Below are 20147 nucleotides of genomic sequence, written 5' to 3' on the forward strand. Positions count from 1 at the left end.
GTGTGACTTATTAAAATGGCTCTCACTCATAAAGGAATTCTTCGATGCATATTTCTCGGAGGTGGCAGAGCGTTCTACACTTAGGATCATTAAAACTGTCTCAGCGTACTTCGCATGCTATGTGTCGCATTTTTTTGTCTGTGATTCCCCTGAGACACCAGTATTAATCGTACACTTTAAGGTGACCTTTTTCTAATCATTGAAATTCGGCTGACTCTGAGTTGCTACAGAATATTCACATTCGTTGCCAACGTAATAACATTGTGCGCCGTAGCATTAAAGTATCCGTTGGAAAATCAGTGTTAACTCATGAATGGTGTTCCGTGTTGTGATTGTTATTATTACATAGAAAAAAGAGTGGAGAGGCTGTACCTGGTCCTTCTAGCGCCTCACCACCGACTTTTGTGTCACTTCTACGACACAATAACCCATCACATGTTCCTTTCTTTTAACTGTCCGGTCGTATTAATGTGACCATCTGTCTAAAACCTATTAACCACCTTTTGCTGTGCAGACCACTCCACTACGTGCACTAACAGGGTCAATGAGGTATTGAAAGGTATCAACAGGGACTGGAGCCATCCCGACACCAGTGGCGTAACCATCTGCGCTAGGTTTCTCAGTTGAGGAGCCAGGGCACGTGCTGCCCGACACAGGTGGTCTTATAGATCCTCGATGGTTTTGTACCCCAATGAGGAGTATGGTAAACTCATCCTGGTGCCCTTCGAACCACGCATGTCACTGCGAGGTGAATAACACGTTGCATTTTCCAACTGGTAGATGCCATTGTGCCGAGAGAGAAAAACTGCATGTTGGAGTGGACATGGTTCCCAATGATAGATACATACACTACTGGCCAATAAAATTGCTACACCACGAAGATGACGTGCTACAGACGCGAAATGTAACCGACAGGAAGAAGATGCTGTGATATGCAAATGATTAGCTTTTCAGAGCATTTACACAAGGTTGGCGCCGGTGGCGACACCTACAACGTGCTGACATGAGGAAAGTTTCCAGCCGATTTCTCATAAACAAACAGCAGTTGACCGGCGTGGCCTGGTGAAACGTTGTTGTGATGCCTCGTGTAAGGAGGAGAAATGCATACCATCACATTTCCGTCTTTGATAAAGGTCGGATTGTAGACTATCGCGATTGCGGTTTATCGCATCGCGACATTGCTGCTCGCGTTGATGGAGATCCAATGACTGTTAGCAGAATATGGAATCGGTGGGTTCAGGAGGGTAATACGGAACGCCGTGCTGGATCCCAACAGCCTCGTATCACTAGCAGTCGAGCTGACAGCCATCTTATCCGCATGGCTGTAACGGATCGTGCAACCACGTCTCGATCCCTGAGTCAATAGATGGGGACGTTTGCAAGACAACAACCATCTGCACCAACAGTTCGACGACGTTTGCAGCAGCATGGACTATCGGCTCGGAGACCATGGCTGCGGTTACCCTTGACGCTTCATCACAGACAGGAGCGCCTGCGATGGTGTACTCAACGACGAACCTGGGTGCACGAATAACAAAACGTCATTTTTTCGGATGAATCCAGGTTCTGTTTACAGCATCATAATGGTCGCATCCGTGTTTGGCGACATCGCGGTGAACGCACATTGGAAGCGTGTATTCGTGATCGACATACTGGCGTGTTGGTATGGGGTGCCATTGGTTACACGTCTCGGTCACCTCTTGTTCGCATTGACGGCACTTTGAACAGTGGACGTTACATTTCAGATGTGTCACGACCCGTGACTCTACCCTTCATTCGATCCCTGTGAAACCCTACATTTCAGCAGGATGATGCATGACCGCATGTTGCAGGTCCTGTACGGGTCTTTCTGGATACAGAAAATGTTCGACTGCTGCCCTGGCCAGCACATTCTCCAGATCCCTCACCAATTGAAAGCGTCTGGTCAATGGTGGCCGAGCAACTGGCTCGTCACAATATGCCAGTCACTGCTCTTGATGAACTGTGGTATCGTGTTGAAGCTGCATGGGCAGCTGTACCCGTACACGCCATCCAAGCTCTGTTTGACTCAATGCCCAGGCGTATCAATGCCGTTATTCCGGCCAGAGGTGGTTGTTCTAGGTACTGATTTCTCAGGATCTATGCTCCCAAATTGCGTGAAAATGTAATCACATGTCAGTTCTAGTATAATATATTTGTTCAATGAATACCCGTTTATCATCTGCATTTTTTGTTGGTGTAGCAATTTTAATGGCCAGTAGTGTACTTGTGTTCATCAATTGTGCCTTCCAAAACGACGAAATCTCCCTGGAAATGCCACGAGAACATTCCCCAGACAATAACGCTGCCACCTCAAGTCTGGACCCTTCTGATGATTGCTGCAGAGCGATGCAGTGCTCGTGTTATCCAGAAGTGTGACGTAATGTACCTTCGTACATGCATGCATGCAATATTGTGTTTATCTGCCGACACCGGGCAAGCGACTTGCAATGAAAATGTCTCCACTGCACTGGAATATGCAGAATGAATGTATGAGTGCAGGTTGTAGACTCATGGTTAATGACATATGGCCGTGAGATGTGCACAGATAGCCAAATGGTAAGGCGACCGCTCGTGATAAGCGGGACATCTGGATTCGAGTCCTGGTCTGGCACAAACTTTCGTTGTCATCATTTCATTATAAAGCTGATGTTTTTCCATATTCACAACTGCGAATACATTGTATGTATTGTTGCATGATGTTTGCTTTCAGACATTTCACGCCATACACGCAAACGGTCATCTGTCTGATAGAACACTAAACGTGATTCATCTGAGAAAGCCACATGTCGCCACTCAGTGGACGTCCAGTTTCGGTACTGGTGTGCAAATTCCAGCCTGCGTCACTGATGAACAGCAGCAACAACCAAGAACCAGGCACCTGCTGCAGAGAGCCACACGCATCAATGTTCGCTGAATGGTCATTGAGGAGACACTGTTGGTAGTCGCTTGGTTCATCTGGGCAGTCAGCTGCTCAACAGCTGCACGTCTGTTCGCCCGTACACATCTCCGTAGCCGTTGTTCACCCACGTCGTCTATGGCCCATGATGCAGCACAGTTGGCTGATTGGCTGATTTGGTGGAGGAGACCGGACAGCGAGGTCATCGGTCTCATCGGATTAGGGAAGGATGGGGAAGGAAGTCCGCCGTGCCCTTTCAAAGGAACCATCCCGGCATTTGCCTGAACCGATTTAGGAAAATCACGGAAAACCTAAATCAGGATGGCCGGACGCGGGACTGAACCGTCGTCCTCCCGAATGCGAGTCCAGTGTGCTAACCACTCCGCCACCTCGCTCGGTTGCAGCACAGTTACATCAGCTCCAGTTGTGGACAGCGTCATTTTGCCATGCATGGTGCACTTTAACAACGACAGCGCTCGAACAGTTTACGAACTAAACTGTGTTGGAAATGTTTCCACCCTTGGCACGAAAGACAATGATCATGCCCATTTTGGATGTTAGTTAAATTGCTCAGTTTCTGCATTATGATTATGACTGTACTGTTTTCGGCGTCCCCCGATACTTATTACATACCCTCCTCTGCTAGTGCTCCCACCTGCCGTCTGTGAGCTGTTACTGCACCTTGACGTCGAACATCTTACTGGGCCGTGTATAAGGTTATCTGGCTGTTCTGGGAGGAGGTGGGGCTTGTTCCAGCAATCAGTGTGCTATGAGCCGATCGCAAGGTTTCGCTATAGCATCAATCCCAATAGGGCCATCTTAAAGTGTGCGATTAGTACCTACCTAACGAGTGGCCGCACTTCCCCGTCACCATGTAACACGCCCGGAGTACTATTGGGTGGGGGTGGTACCTTAAACTGGTTGTCGTTTCGTGACTGTTTCTTGACCGTGCTCCCTGTCCACACCACGTACCTGATAATCCCGCGGCAGTCGTACTGTTCTGCCCCACACTGCTGTTGGCTTGCCAGAAAGTATCTATCGAAATATGAAAGCGGGTTTAGGGGAGCCACTCAACGTTAAAACACAACACTGTCCTATGTCTGGTATGAACATCTATATTCTGACACGATATGGAAACCACAGGTTGCACTGTTTACACTCTATATCGTAAATGTCTATCTCAATTAATGATCTTGATGATTAACAGTTCAAAAAGATCATTCGGACGAGCGTACTCGTAACCGACACGACGCGGGTGATAGTTGATGATGCGGAAGCCGAATGATCGAACGAAAGTTCTTACGCTCGTCACACATAGAGATATCTGGAAATAGTCCTCCTTGTCACTAGTGATGATATAACACTGTTCGTAAAGCTAATTTTTCAGTTCTCAGTTCTCACTTGTACGAGCGTGCGCGTAACCGTCGCGGCGCGATTGATTGTTGATAATGCGGAAACGCGATGATCGAAGGCACATCCTCACGCTCGCTACAAGACACTGGCACTTGACTGCACTCTTTTATGGTAACTAATTTCTACTGATTCACATCAGTTCATTCTCGAAGACCGAACACGGCGCGGATGATTGATACTGTGCCACACGTAGCGAGTGGATACACAAATACGTTATCGGCGGCACTGCTCCTTTTTTATTACATCTTGACGCACTTTCCTCTGAATTACTTCCATATTTAATCACTTTACTGTAACAGCACTTGTAGCAACACTTCAACCTGAATACAAACAATGCTTCTTACATGCAGAGCTACACACTAAACAAAATAACAGTTTCGTGTCCCATGCTCAACTCTCTACAGACGCGGCTGCCCGCAAAGATACTCCACAACTAAGCCAGCGATATGACAATACGCTTACAACCATCAAGCGACGTCATACTCATCGCCACCTGTTGTTCTTAATGAGCAATACCTAGGAGCGCTTTGCCAACACCATGCACAGTAACTGCTCTTGTGCCGCCAGCTGCGTCTGCCAGCTGCTGTAGCCCATAACAAAAATCAATAAAAAATTACTTATGTGCGAGTAGTCGTATCCTGCCGTCATCTTGTATCAACATGCATCAACCCTCATCAATCCATACATTGACACGAATTCAGTAAAAAATGGTTGTCTCAATACCACACTGCACTTTCCGATCTTTAAACACTTAGTCGCGAGTATTTCAGACTACACATATGATTTGAATATGACTGAGGTCACACCTGGCAGACGCACAGTGAAAATTAAGTGCGCAGATGACATGAATTCGATAATAATTAACTGATATGCTACGTTTTTTATGTAAGTGACGAAGACTCACTAGAGAACGGCAAAACAAACCGAAATCTGGGTCATGAATAAATACATTGAAAAACTGCCCAAGAGGGAACTGTTACATTATAGAAGAATGAGTGAAATCCGATACACCCATGTTAACTGTCTCTCATACTAATTCGCTTCATTCGGCCCGGTTCAAAACTTATCTTGCCTGAACACAGAACTGAGAAATGTGACGAGTAGATTAAGACACTGGACTCCATTACAGTGGAGCGGGATTCAAATCCCTGCCTATCCATAGAGTATTAAGTTTTCTGTGATTTCCCTAAATCTGTTATGGCAACTCACGTAATACGTGTGAAAATGACACATCTGATTTCCTTACCCAGTCCGAGATTGTGCTCCGTCTCTAAAGACCTTATCCTCAACAGGACATTAATCCTTAATATTCCTTCTTTCCTTTTTATTTTACTTCTTTATTTATTTTTTACCAACAACAATTTTCCACTGCTAGGCAGTGAGCCAGCTGAGTGACTGACGCTTCTCTACCGCAGGATCCGAATCTGGTGCGCAGCATTGCTACGTGGGTGAGAGCCGCTGTGAAAATTCCGTTCTTCGTCAAACTGACGCCCAACATCACCGACATCGTCAGCATCGCCAGAGCGGCTTACGAAGGTATGTCATTTAGACCGTAATTCGTCTGCATACAGCTCTTTGCTGGAACGTGGTCTGTGTTGTAAGGTACGCAATGTGGACTGAAGTCTCGGGAAACGATACTGAAAACCTTACGTGTGATGTCGGACCAAGTGTAGAAAGCTATACACGATGTTCCAAATACGTAGGACTGAAAATATACGGACTGTGAAGGATCCTAATCTCAGTATTTTGTAATACCAATGCTTGGAAAATAATATTACAGTCGGTACTGGCTATTGAATGCAAAATACGTGCGAGCCATGCTTTAGAAACTGTTTGTTTCTTAACAAATAGCTGCTAAACGGTTTACAGTTTGTGAATGATTCTCGAATATTGATCATTACTCGTTACAGGAACCCGCAGACATACGTGGGGCGTAGGGATGCAGTGCCTGGGAGTCGATCGGATGCAAAAACAAAAGTCCCGCAAAACTTTAATCGTCTTGCGTGGAAATTTACGACGAACAACATCGTTAAAACCGCAGAGAAATGGCGAATAATCTCGGGAAGTAAGGGTTTGCTTAGTAAAATTTGAGGATATGTTGTTGAATCGCGATGTAGAAGATTCGTCAATAAGCCTGTAAAATGCTCACTTTCGAAGATCAAAGAGTAGTGTGCTGGAGGTGAAGCAATTATGCCTAATTCATGCTAACAAAATATTGTAACATTGAAAAGTGTGCAATGACAAACACGCGAAGTTCGTTCAGATAACTTACTGGAATTCAGCCGGGTGACGCCGTCGAACACCGCCAATATTTCGACAGGTGACTACCCTGTCGTTGTCGAGACAAAACTGCAGCAACTGAGCTGTGTGCAAGTGAATTTAAAACCTCGGATTGCACAGCAGTTCCGGAAATATACGCACACACACACACACACACACACACACACACACACACAACTGTAAACACTAGCGCCACCACACAAGTAAGGCACCCAAGACCGCACGGCTACCCCCATCGGACGCTCGAGTGCTCCTTCGGGCATGGGTGTGTGTGTTGTCCTTAGCGTAACTTGGATTAAGAAGTGTTTAAGCTTAGGGACAGATGACCTCAGTAGTTTGGTCCCATAGAACTTACCACAAATTTCCAAATTTCCAATCGGACCGTGCTCTCTGCGGTATTCAATCCGAGCTTCAGACTGAGCACAGCTTTACTAGGTTGGTTAGTTACTCCGTGTCATACTTCTTTGCTTCAAGTTTTAGTGGATAGACGGGTAGGAAGCAACTTGGACGGCGCTGCCCTACCGTCCCAGCACCTGCGCTGCTGCCCTACTGAAGCTGTACTGGTGGTCCGACACAGGCAAGGCGGACGGGGTGTCGGCGATCAATACGGTGTCGGGGCTGATGCGGCTGCACGCGGACGGGTCGCCGTGGCCGGCGGTGGGCTCGCAGCGGCGCACCACGTACGGCGGCGTGTCGGGCGCGGCTACGCGGCCCATGGCTCTGCGGGCCATCTCGGCCGTGGCGCGAGAGCTGCCGGGCTTCCCCATCCTCGGCATCGGCGGCGTCGACTCTGCCGACACCGCCTTCCAGTTCCTCAGCGCCGGCGCCTCCGTCGTCCAGGTCAGGCTGGCTTACCGAGCCCCTCCGCCTTCTGTTCCTTTCATTTCTCCTCAACTACTACCGAGCACTGATGCTACTTCTTTATCTTCTCGCCTTAAGACCTTCTTGGGGCCACATTCCAATATTAGTTTTTCAATGCTTTGTTGTTCTTTACTTTTCTTCGGATATTCCTCCATTGTTTCATTATATTTCGTTTTCATGTCTTCAAATCACTTCCTCCCAATTTTCTTTTCTTTCTTTCTTTTGCTTGTGCCGTTGTTCCCGCGGAGACGCAGGGTCGGCACGGTTAATCGGATGTGGCAATGTTAGTTGAAGGGGTGGCCGGATGCCCTTCCTGCCGCCACCCCGTACCCCCCGGGAAGGAATTAGTGTACCCCAACTGTCTGCGACTAGTGTAATCCGTGGAATATTGCGAAAGTGTTCAGATGTAACTGAGGCGGGACGTGGGGACCAGCCCGGTATTCACCTAGGGGGATGTGGAAAACCGCCTAAAAACCACATCCAGGCTAGCCGGCACACCGGCCCTCGTCGTTAATCCGCCGGGCGGATTCGATGCGCGGCCGGCGCGCCTACCCGAGTCCAGGAAGCAGCGCGTTGGCGCGCTCGGCAAACCTGGCGGGTTCCCAATTTTCTTTTCTAAATGTGTTAAATGATGTCATCTTACTTTTAGCTCTTAGTGTTTTATTTTACGATTGCAGTTTCGGTATTTGTGCCATTTTCAAGCATCTACATAACGTAATACAACGTATTGAGAATAATGTAAAGTGCGGTTAACGGCACATACAGCCAATTTTGTAGTTTGTTGACATTCATATTCTTACAAGATTTCTGACATAAGTTGATGTTAGGTAGAGATGACAATGAATATGCACATGAAAGAACAGCTAGTCAGCGGTACCAGTCAATATTCTCTTTTATGTCCCTCAATTTCGAGTGGATTGTATATAACACTACAGTTTGACTATCTAAGAGTGTGCACTTGTAATATATTAGAGTAAATGTCTAAAGCAGGGCTTCCCAACATGTGGTCCACGGACCCCTTAGGGGTCCGTCGGCTCTTTCTAGGGGGTCCGCGGCCACCTTTCACCAAATCGTGTAAAATAATGAATAAAATTATTCAATAAAAATTTGAACAAATTCATCACTTCTTTTCGTGTGAAAAACATGTGTACTTTTACTTCAGGTCGTATTCCCAAGCAGCCTTTGCGGTTCCTAAATGAGAACGCATACACAGTTTAGTGCCTGAGCCGGCGGGTGTGGCCGTGCGGTTCTAGGCGCTTCAGTCTGGAACCGCGTGACTGCTACGGTCGCAGGTTCGAATCCTGCCTCGGGCATGGATGTGTGTGATGTCCTTAGGTTAGTTAGGTTTAATTAGTTCTAAGTTCTAGGGGACTGATGACCACAGATGTTAAGTCCCATAGTGCTCAGAGCCATTTGAACCATTTTTTAGTGCCTGAGAATGCGGCTTCTCTGATCGACTCTTTCGCAACAATACGGGGGTCGTTTGAGCGCCGGATCACGGCGCTGGATGCGCTGAAACCTTTTACGCATGAGCGGAGCGAGCTTTGTCGACCAATTACAGCGCTCGCTGGCACGTATGCGGCCCCAGGCATCATTAAGTGTTAAACTTGCTTTGTCAGTGCACTACCTATTTCATAAGTCGATTTTTGACCTTCAAGTTTTTTCATTTATCTCTAAACTAAAGACTATTAATACTTAGGGGGGGGGGGGGGGTCATTGGGAACATGGCACTTACATTAAGAAGCTTTCAGTTCCCATGCTTTAGCTCTGAAATTTAAAGTTACTGCGCTCTTGACTGACTAGGGGTCCGCCATGGATTTTCGACTGAAGAAGGGGTCCGCCAGCTGAAAAGGTTGGGAAACCCTGGTCTAAAGCAACCGAGAAAATTTTTGTTTCTGAGGACCGTTTGTTCATTACGTATGTATTGTGGTTGTTCATTGAATGCGCTATAAATTCCAATCTTTTCTACAGCCATTAACGATTAAGGATTCCTCGATGCTTCTGGTGTTACGATCGTAGTTTCGTATATGTGCACTAAATGAAGATTTACAGTTTTCGCTTATATTTGTGTGCTCCCTCAATCTGGTGAGGAAACATCTACCTCTTTGTCCCACATAGAAACTTTCACGTTCACCACATCTGATTTATAAATACCTGATTGTGTAAATGGTTTTGTTTTGTGGGTGGTGTGTCTGACTAGTGTCAAAATAGTTCAAATGGCTCTGAGCACTATGGGACTTAACATCTGAGGTCATCAGTCCCCTATAACTTAGAACTACTTAAACCTAACTAACCTAAGGACATCACACACATCCATGCCCGAGTCAGGATTCGAACCTGCGACCGTAGCAGTCGCGCGGTTCCGGTCTGAAGCGCCTAGAACCGCTCGGCCACCACGGCCGGCTGACTAGTGTCCCTACTTTGTGCGGACGCCGATTCGTACATTAGCTTTGCGAAAATTATTAACTGTTCTGTCTGATATGGCTCAATAATGAGGTAAAGCAGTGTATTTCGTTTTTTCTGGCGATTCTTCTCTTTTTAATGTTCTTTCTTTATCTATATTGTTGCTTTTGTTATGCAATTTTTAGCATACATTTTGTCTACGATATCAACAATATTTGTTACTATATGTTTTCGTAAACACAACTCTCCCGTAATTCCGTTCTGTTCTAATGGGAGGTTAATGATTCTGGTTCTCTGATGTGTATATTACGTTCTTATCTCCGCCTAACGTCAACCTGTATGACAAAAACTTTGAAGCATAGACAGAGGTGACAAAAGTCATGGGATAGCGATATGGACATGCACGAATGGCGGCAATACAGCGTACACAGTGTATAAAATGGCACTGCGTTAACGGAGCTTTCATTTGTACTCAGGTGATTCACGTGAAAAGCTTTCCGATGTGATTATGACCGCAAGACAGGAATTAACAAACTTTGAACTCGGAATAGTAGTTGGAGTTAGACACATGGGACAATCGATTTCGTAAATCGTTAGAGAATTCAATACTTCGAGATCCGCAGAATCAAGAGTGTGCCAAGAATACCAAATTTCAGGTATTACCTCTCACCACAGACAACAAAGTGGCCGACGACCTTCACTTAACAACCGAAAGCAGCGGCGTTTGCGTAGAGTTGCTGTGCGAGCAGCCAAGCAACACTGGAAACGTCCCTGTGGAGTCGTTTCATAAGACGCTTGTCTCACTGGATTCTGTGCATCCTATTCTGTCCACCGCCTGATTGCGGTTTAATTCATTAACTTTCCCAGAAAGACTGAGCAATCAAAGTAAGGCTTATTAAATGACATTATGTTTGATTTCCTTTGTGTTCCATAGGAAATCATGACCTGTATTTATTACGTTTTTCCCTTCACCCTACCCTATGTGTGCGTAAATGTGTCTGAATGAGTGTTTTTACGTGTGGTTTCGGGTTTCTTTTATGGGGGACGCTGAGTTGTTTGTCGTCTGCTAGGAGCAGGTGACGTTTGCTTCTCGTTTGGAGGGTAGCACAGGATGACACAGGATGACCAACTTAGGATCCCAGTACCTGGATAGAGAGGTTTACCCCTTTTAGTCTGAGGTTGGTTTGTCTGTCAGGTTGGTGGCAGAAGCCTACCCCTTTGGTAGCTTCCGTTGCACCGGTAGTTAAGCAAAGCCCGGTGGAGAAAGGACACTCTGCAGCTAGCGGTTGGTGAGTACAGTTCGTAGCTCCTAGAGAGGGTTTCTGCCTTGCCGAGTTAATAAAATTTCGTGACGGCAAAATCATTCTGCTATTGCACCATTAAAATTTCTTACATTTGTGTCTGATTTAATGTCTAATTTCTCAACAGTTAACTCGTAATCAAGTTTACCACGTGCTGAAGTTCGGCCCTTCGTAAGCGGCAGGCGCGGATTCCATGTCGTATATCTACTATACAAACCTTGCGAATCGGATAGACCTATTTCCAAGCTGGTGCATGAGCATAATGGTGATAGGTATCTCTCTGAACTATTTCTGTCTTGGGTATGTAGATGGATTATTGAATTATTGTGTTCCACTTCCCTTTTGTGTGTTTTTCCTTTTTTAATTGCGCTATTCTACCATTTTTGGCGAATTACTTAGTTAAACTTTTCATTCAGACACCACTCATGTGTATTCATAGGGTGTGCATCAAATTCAGTAATGAAATAAATGTGCTACGTAAAAGATAAACTCTGCGTCCTTTATCTACATCTACATCTACATTTATACTCCGCAAGCCACCCAACGGTGTGTGGCGGAGGGCACTTTACGTGCCACTGTCATTACCTCCCTTTCCTGTTCCAGTCGCGTATGGTTCGCGGGAAGAACGACTGTCTGAAAGCCTCCGTGCGCGCTCTAATCTCTCTAATTTTACATTCGTGATCTCCTCGGGAGGTATAAGTAGGGGGAAGCAATATATTCGATACCTTATCCAGAAACGCACCCTCTCGAAACCTGGCGAGCAAGCTACACCGCGATGCAGACCGCCTCTCTTGCAGACTCTGCCACTTGAGTTTGCTAAACATCTCCGTAACGCTATCACGCTTACCAAATAACCCTGTGACGAAACGCGCCGCTCTTCTTTGGATCTTCTCTATCTCCTCCGTCAACCCGACCTGGTACGGATCCCACACTGATGAGCAATACTCAAGTATAGGTGGAACGAGTGTTTTGTGAGCCATCTCCTTTGTTGATGGACTACATTTTCTAAGGACTCTCCCAATGAATCTCAACCTGGCACCCGCTTTACCAACAATTAATTTTATATGATCATTCCACTTCAAATCGTTCCGCACGCATACTCCCAGATATTTTACAGAAGTAACTGCTACCAGTGTTTGTTCCGCTATCATATAATCATACAATAAAGGATCCTTCTTTCTATGTATTCGCAATACATTACATTTGTCTATGTTAAGGGTCAGTTGCCACTCCCTGCACCAAGTGCCTATCCGCTGCGGATCTTCCTGCATTTCGCTACAATTTTCTAATGCTGCAACTTCTCTGTATACTACAGCATCATCCGCGAAAAGCCGCATGGAACTTCCGACACTATCTACTAGGTCATTTATATATATTTATCTTTCTCATTGATGCCAGTTTTCAAATTAATTTTCTATTCCTGATTTCTTTAAGTTTATCTGCTTGCTTGTGATGAACAAAAATGGGAGAAAATCAATTTAATTAAACACGCTCATTGATATACGACTTATAATGCTGTTCATCTTGTTAGTGACTTTAAAAAATTACATGCTTATAATTAAATTCTTAATTTAATTGAACTGATAATTTCCAGTTCGATCTTTTCTTAATTGTTAGGAAGGGCTTGGGCTGGTGGCGACCCTGTAATTTTTAAATTTATAATTCTCCTTGTGAGGTGGCTTAACCAGAAATTGCGCACAAGGGTTACGTCTCCATTATTCTTGGTACGTAACGTATGTCGAGCCTTGGCTAGGATCCGTTTAGAGTTCTACATACATACTTTACACAGTACGTCAAATAACAACAGAAATCAATGTGGGATGTAGACGAACGTATTCGTTAGGACAGTGTGGTGAAATCTGGCGTTAACTGCCTATGGCAGCAGACGACGGAAGTGAATTCCTTTGCTAACAGGACGACATCGCCTCCAGAGCTTATCCTGAGCTTGGACTCTAGACGACTGGAAAACCGTAGCCTGGTCATATGAGTCCCGACTTCAGTTAGTAAGAGCTGATGGTAGGATTCGACTCTGGCGCAGATCCCACAAAGCCGCTGACCCACGTTGTCAACAAGGCACTGTGCAAGTTGTGGTTACATGGAATGGACTGAGGCCTCTGGCTGTTCGGCTACTTGGAGACCATTTGCACCCATTCGTGGAGGTCATGTTCCCAAACAACGATGAAATTTTTATGGATGACTATGCACCATGTCACCGAACCACAATTGTTCGCAGTTGGTTAAAAGAACATTCTGAACAGTTCGAGCGAATAATCTGGCCACCCAGATTGCCCGATATGAATCCTAGCAGTCATTTATGAGACAATAGAGAGGTCAGTTCCTGCACCAGCTACACTTCCTCAGTCGTGGAGGGCTATAGAGGCAGCATGGTTCAGTATTTCTGCAGGGCACTTCCAACGACTTGTTGAGTCCATGCTACGTCCAGTTGCTGCCCTACGCCTGGCAAAAGAAGGTCCGACACGATATTAGGAGGCATCGTATGAAGTTGTCACCTTAGTGCGCCGGCCGCGATGGTCTAGCGGTTCTAGGCGCGCAGTCCGGAACCGCGCGACTACTACGGTCGCAGGTTCGAATCCTGCCTCGGGCATGGATGAGTGTGATGTCCTTAGGTTAGTTAGGTTTAAGTAGTTCTAAGTTCTAGGGGACTGATGACCACAGATGTTAAGTCCCATAGTGCTCAGAGCCATTTTTTTGTCACCTTAGTGCATGAATTCAAGAAACTACAAAATTGGCTGTGTGTACTGTTAATTCCACTTTACATTGTTCTCATTACGTTTTTCATACTTTGTAGATGCTTGAAAATGGCAAAAATATTGAAACTGCAATCGTAAAATAAAACACTAACAGCAAAATGACATCACTTAAAAAATTTATACAACTGAGGACTCATATTACAAGAAAGTAATTTTCTTTTCCCTCCTGCTGGCAACTCTCCCAGGTTTTCCCGAAAAATCTCTGTTTCCAGTACTTCTCTTACGTTATTCTTTTCCATGTTCATTTCCTAACGTCTTGAAAACAGGTGGTTGTTAATTACTTTTCCCTGAGTTGTTTTAAGATCTGCTTGGTGGGTCTATTGTCATTAACTCTGTAAATTTGTTCAAAAATATAGTAGTAATCTCCTCTTCCTTGCTGTTTTTATTTGTTTTCTGTGTTCTGATAAATGTCATCGTTACTTATTAGTTTCCAAAGTACTGCATTTATTTGAAGACCTAACATTTATTATTGCTTCTAATCCTTCTAGCCGCGCGGGATTAGCCGAGCGGTGAGCCGGCAAGGTAACTCAGCGTGTTCGGTCAGAGGGTTAGCTGCCCTCTGTAATAAAAAAAAACTGAGTTAATGGGTCAAGCCGGCCGAAGTGGCCGTGCGGTTAAAGGCGCTGCAGTCTGGAACCGCAAGTCCGCTACGGTCGCAGGTTCGAATCCTGCCTCGGGCATGGATGTTTGTGATGTCCTTAGGTTAGTTAGGTTTAACTGGTTCTAAGTTCTAGGGGACTAATGACCTCAGCAGTTGAGTCCCATAGTGCTCAGAGCCATTTGAACCAGCCATTAATGGGTCAACGACGAACTGAAACTGGTGTCTTGCGACGTCTGCCCCGAGCAGATACAACGAACGAAAACGAACAAAATGAGATTTAAAAGAAAAGCAGTCTAAGGAGATACAGTCATGGACCGTGCGGCTTGTCCCGGCGGAGGTTTGAGTCCTCCCTCGGGCGTGGGTGTGTGTGTTTCTCCTTAGGATAATTTAGGTTAAGTGGTGTGTAAGCTTAGGGACTGATGACCTTAGCAGTTAAGTCCCAAAAGATTTCACACACATTTGAACATTTTAATCCTTCTAGTTTTCGAGCTCATAATTTAATACTAGGCATTCGCTAGCAAGCAGGCATTCTGGTTTTACTGATGTGTTGTCGTTCTTTAATTTAAGTTTTTTGATAAGCACTTCCTGTTGTAAGTATTCTTAGTTATACCATTCGCATTTTCCATCTGGTTTATCGTTTCCTCTAAAGCAGATTTTTCTAAACCGATTTCTCGAATAGTCTCCTCCAAATATTTACATTTTTTACCTTTTCTGGTATTTAATGCTACATTATTAGCATTGCCACTTTTAAGCTACACAGCTTTAGACTAGTAAAACAACAAAATTTAAAGTAAGCGATTGTGTCTCCAGAGACACAAAAGTTATTTGTAAGGACGTACCGTTTATACATTAAACAAAGGCAATTTCATTTTCTTACATGAAAGGCTATATCTTAATCTACCCAAAACTATTTTCTGCAGCCTTAGAAGGGTTCTTCAGATAACACAAACTGTGTTTAAGAAAGAATTAGCATTAATGGATCTTATCTGAAACACCTTCGATTAATAGATGACGCTGTTTTGCTTGCTTCTTGATCCTGAAGAACATCAACAAAGAATGAAGAAGCTGAATAGAGCAACTAAAATCACCGCACAATTTATTTGTCACCCCTTGTATTGTATTGAACTGGGGTCCTAGAAACGATGGAAAGGCTTCATCCCCGCCGTAGCCTGTGATACACAACCCCACAACACCCCCCACCAACGTCTCACACCAGACGAGTATAACCCCAATGTTGGCATGGTAGAGTAATTATGGCGTACGCGTACGTGGAGACGGTGTTTGCGCAGCAATCGCCGACATAGTGTAACTGAGGTGGAATAAGGGGAACCAGCTCGCATTCGCCGAGACAGAAGGAAAACCGCCTTAAAAACCATCTACAGACTGGCCGGGCGGATTCGTGCCTGGGACCGGCACGCCTTCCCGCCCGAAAGCAATGCGTTAGATCACACGGCTAGCCTGGCGGGCTGTCACCCCTTAAAAGTGCACACTGGCCGCTTAGGAACTCTGTAGATGGTGTAGAACTGGTATCAGGCAGTCATGTGATCATCCAACGCTGACTTAAGTCGTGGCAGTCAAGTGATGCGTATGTGCCAGTCGCCTGTATGGAATTAGCCGAGTAAGATGGGTGGACATTGGGACGTGACAGAATGGCAGTAAGGAACTATCATGTTTCGACGTGCGCCTGACATATGTGAATGAAATAGCCGATTTGTTGCTGCAGCGCCGCGGACTGTCCAATGGGTGCGCGAGGAGTGGTGCTACCACTAGCAGCAATGTAACATGGTGTGCGAACTGTGGTTTAAAAAAAAAATTAAAAAAAAATAACTGACAGACACAAGATACGATTGTTTCGCCTTGTCAAAGACAACTGCCTCAAACCTCACAGAAACTGTTACTATTCAGCTCAGCCAGTTTCAGAGTCAACATTGCGAAGAGAACTGTATACGATGAACTTTTGGAGACTGGTATCTCACAAAAGACCATTTCCCTTGGCAGCGCATAAAGCTGCATGTCGCCGATGCGCCTAATAACACACAGACTGGTCAGTTTCTTACTGGAGGCGTATGATGCTGTCCGATTAGTCACGATTTTGCCATTTTCCAAATGATGAGAGGTATAGAGACCACGTGTGGTCCAGTGGACTATTTAACGTGCAGTGCGTGGAGGATGAAGTTCACGCTAGATGGGTTTGTGTGACGTAGTGGGGGTGAAACTTCCTGGTAGATTAAAACTGTGTGCCGGACTGAGACTCGAACTCGGGACCTTTGCCTTTCGCGGGCAAGTGCTCTACCATCTGAGCTACCCAAGCACGACTCACGCCCCGTCCTCACAGCTTTAGTTCTCCCATTACCTCGTCTCCTACCTTCCAAACTTCTGCAAGGTTCGCAGGACAGCTTCTGTCAATTTTGGAAGGTAGGAGACGAGGTACTGGCAGAACTGAAGCTGTGAGGACGGGGCGTGAGTCGTGCTCGGGTAGCGCAGATGGTACAGCACTTGCCCGCGAAAAGCAAAGTTCCCGAGTTGGAGTCTCAGTCCGGCACACAGCTTTAATCTGCCAGGAAGTTTCATATCAGCGCACACTCCGCTGCAGAGTGAAAATCTCATTCTGTAGTGCGGGCGTTTCACAGGCTATGAATTGCGCCCACTCACTCAGGTTTTATTTCTGTTACATCTGCATTATTAGTGTGCTGTGTACACTCCCATCTTCCAAGATGACAACAGCCATAACCATAGTACTGAAAGCTTAGATACTGGTTTAACCCTTTCATGTCCGAATTATTTAAAATTTCGAATTCAGTGCGAAAATCGGTTTGCTTTTGGAATGGGTACTGCGTCAGGCCGTATTTCTAAATTTCGATTGTTGTTTATAGTTTTACAATCATTTTAAGTGGGACATATATGTCCTTTGGACACGAGGAAGGACAAATAGTTCCTTAAATTTATTCCTCCTAGAGATCAGTGGGATATAAACGTTCAACTTCAAATATTACTTTTACTAGGGGTATGTGCCTGTAAAAAGAAGAAAGTACCATTATTATGATAAACAAATTTATTTATTCATAGTTTAACATTTTATGAAATTTTTCGAAACATGGCTGAGTACATAGTGGCACTTTGTACTAGTTTCATGAGAAATTAGCTCTTATCTATTGCTTCCATGTGCTGCATTCTCTGCGCCGCCTCCTCATGTTCCTTGCTGGAAAACGTTTACCAACTGTATAGTAAAATGGCAAGATAATAAGTCAGTTACAGTTTTGTCAATTGTTCTCCACCCAAAAAATACACTATGTCACCAAAAATATCCGGACACCTGGCTGGAAATGACTTACTAGTTCGTGGCGCCCTCCATCGGTAATGCTGGAAGTCAATATCGTGTTGGCCCACCCTTAGCCTTGATGACAGATTCCACTCTCGCATGCATACGTTCAATCAGGTGCTGGAAGGTTTCTTGGGAAATGGCAGCCCATTGCTCGTCAATATCGTGTTGGCCCACCCTTAGCCTTGATGACAGATTCCACTCTCGCATGCATACGTTCAATCAGGTGCTGGAAGGTTTCTTGGGAAATGGCAGCCCATTGCTCACGGAGTGCTGCACTCAGCAGAGGTATCGATGTCGGTCGGTGAGGCCTGGCACGAAGTCGGCGCTCCGAAACATCCCAAAGATATTCTATAGGATTCACGTCAGGACTCTGTGCAGGCCAGTCCATTACAGGGATGTTATTGTCGTCTAACCACACCGCCACAGGCAGTGCATTATGAACAAGTGCTCGATCGTGTTGAAAGATGCAATCGCCATCCCTGAATTGCTCTTCAACAGTGGGAAGCAAGGAGGTGCTTAAAACATCAATGTAGGCCTGTGAGGTGATAGTGCCACGCAAAACAACAAGGGGTGCAAACCCGCTCCATGAAAAACACGACCACACCATAACACTACCGCCTCCGAATTTTACTGTTGGCACTACACACGCTGGCAGATGAGGTTCACCGGGCATTCGCCATAACCACACCCTGCCATCGGACCGCCACATTGAGTACCGTGATTCATCACTCCACACAAACGTTTTCCCACTGTTCTATCGTCCAATGTTTACGCTCCTTACACCAAGCTAGGCTTCGTGTAGCATTTACCGGCGTGATGTGGGCTTATGAGCAGCCGCTCGACCATGAAATCTGTTTTCTCACCTCCCGCCTAACTGTCATAGTACTTGCAGTGGATCCTGATACATTTGGGAATTACTGTGTGATGATCTGGATAGATGTCTGCCTATTACACATTACGACCCCCTTCAACTGTCGGCGGTCTCTGTCAATCAACAGACGAGGTCGGCCTGTACGCTTTTGTGCTGTATGTGTCCCTTCACTTTCCATTTCACTATCACATCTGAAACAGTAGACCAAGGGATGTTTAGGAGTGTGGAAATCTCGCGTACAGATGTATGACACAAGTGACACCCAATCACTCGACCACGTTCGAAGTCAGTTGAGTTCCGCGAAGTGCCCGATTCTACTCTCTCACGATGTCTAATGATTTCTGAGGTCGCTGATGTGGAGTACCTGGCAGAAGGTGGCAGCACAATGCACCTTATATGAAAAAGTGTGTTTTTGGGGGTGGTCCGGATACTTTTGATCACATAGTGTATAAGATTCGTCGCACGATAAAACAGAGGTGGTACAACCTCAGGTATACCTTGTCCTGCACCCAAAGCAGAGTACATAGCTGTATTGGGAGTCGTAGACGAGTTAGACCAGAGGAAAAGATATGCTACGGCCAGTAGGTGACTCAAATTGTGACATCATTTTCTTTTGAGTGTTGCAATAGAAACGAGTTTCATCATGAGGAACCGTAATAACGGAGGAAAATGTCACCAACTTTCTTTTCACCTTGATCTCGGTAAGGCAGCTTTCAACTGGGTGAAGTATAAAGGGCATTCATCACAAAAAACAGGAGTTTGTGGAATTTCCGTTCCTTATAAAAGCAGCGGACATAAAATAAGATTAGAGCACCGAATAAAATATATAATGTAAAAATTTAGCCACAAATGTGAACGATGGGCGCAAACAGAAATTCTCTACACATAACTCAAAACCACTAGACGCTTTCAAAAGTAATTTATAACTAAATTTGTGCACAAATCTGTATGTTTCTTGCAAATAATGTAAGAAAGACAATAAGTACCTTTAACGAGCTTATCTGCTGCACACAAGTGCAAAATTACATAAAACCGCCAAAACACAAGGCACACAGTGCAGAACTGAAACAGTTGCGCGATACCTCGCGCGCTGGGTTGCAAACAATGAGTTTGTTGGCTCTGAACAGTTGATACATTCAACACTAGATCGCAGCACTACACAGATATGAGACTCTGATATCCTTGTGAACTCAGGGAAATAAACTTCGATGTGGAATACGCATGTCCTGCAGGTCACAAAAGGGTTAAGGAACGCTCAGGTATTCTAGCGTACCTCGACTGGCCCGCTAAATCATTTCATTTGAAGGCCTTATTTAACTAATATGGACTTTTACCCTTAATTTATAAATCCTAAGAAATTTTAATATTAAAGGGAAACACTATAGCTGCATTACGGCAAATTTATGC

The 20147-nt window shown here is 45.2% G+C and overlaps 1 protein-coding gene across 1 annotated transcript in view; it reads left to right on the plus strand.

The window, feature by feature from the left end:
* Positions 1–20147, plus strand: part of LOC126471525 (dihydropyrimidine dehydrogenase [NADP(+)]) — a 272626-nt gene that overhangs the window by 169133 nt on the left and 83346 nt on the right. Inside the window, exons 14-15 of the mRNA XM_050099748.1 lie at positions 5746–5866; positions 7188–7450. Of these exons, the coding sequence (XP_049955705.1) occupies positions 5746–5866; positions 7188–7450 (384 nt within the window). The remainder of the gene's footprint in view (positions 1–5745; positions 5867–7187; positions 7451–20147) is intronic.

The sequence above is a fragment of the Schistocerca serialis genome, chromosome 3, assembly GCF_023864345.2.
Source record: "Schistocerca serialis cubense isolate TAMUIC-IGC-003099 chromosome 3, iqSchSeri2.2, whole genome shotgun sequence".
NCBI lineage: Eukaryota > Metazoa > Arthropoda > Insecta > Orthoptera > Acrididae > Schistocerca > Schistocerca serialis.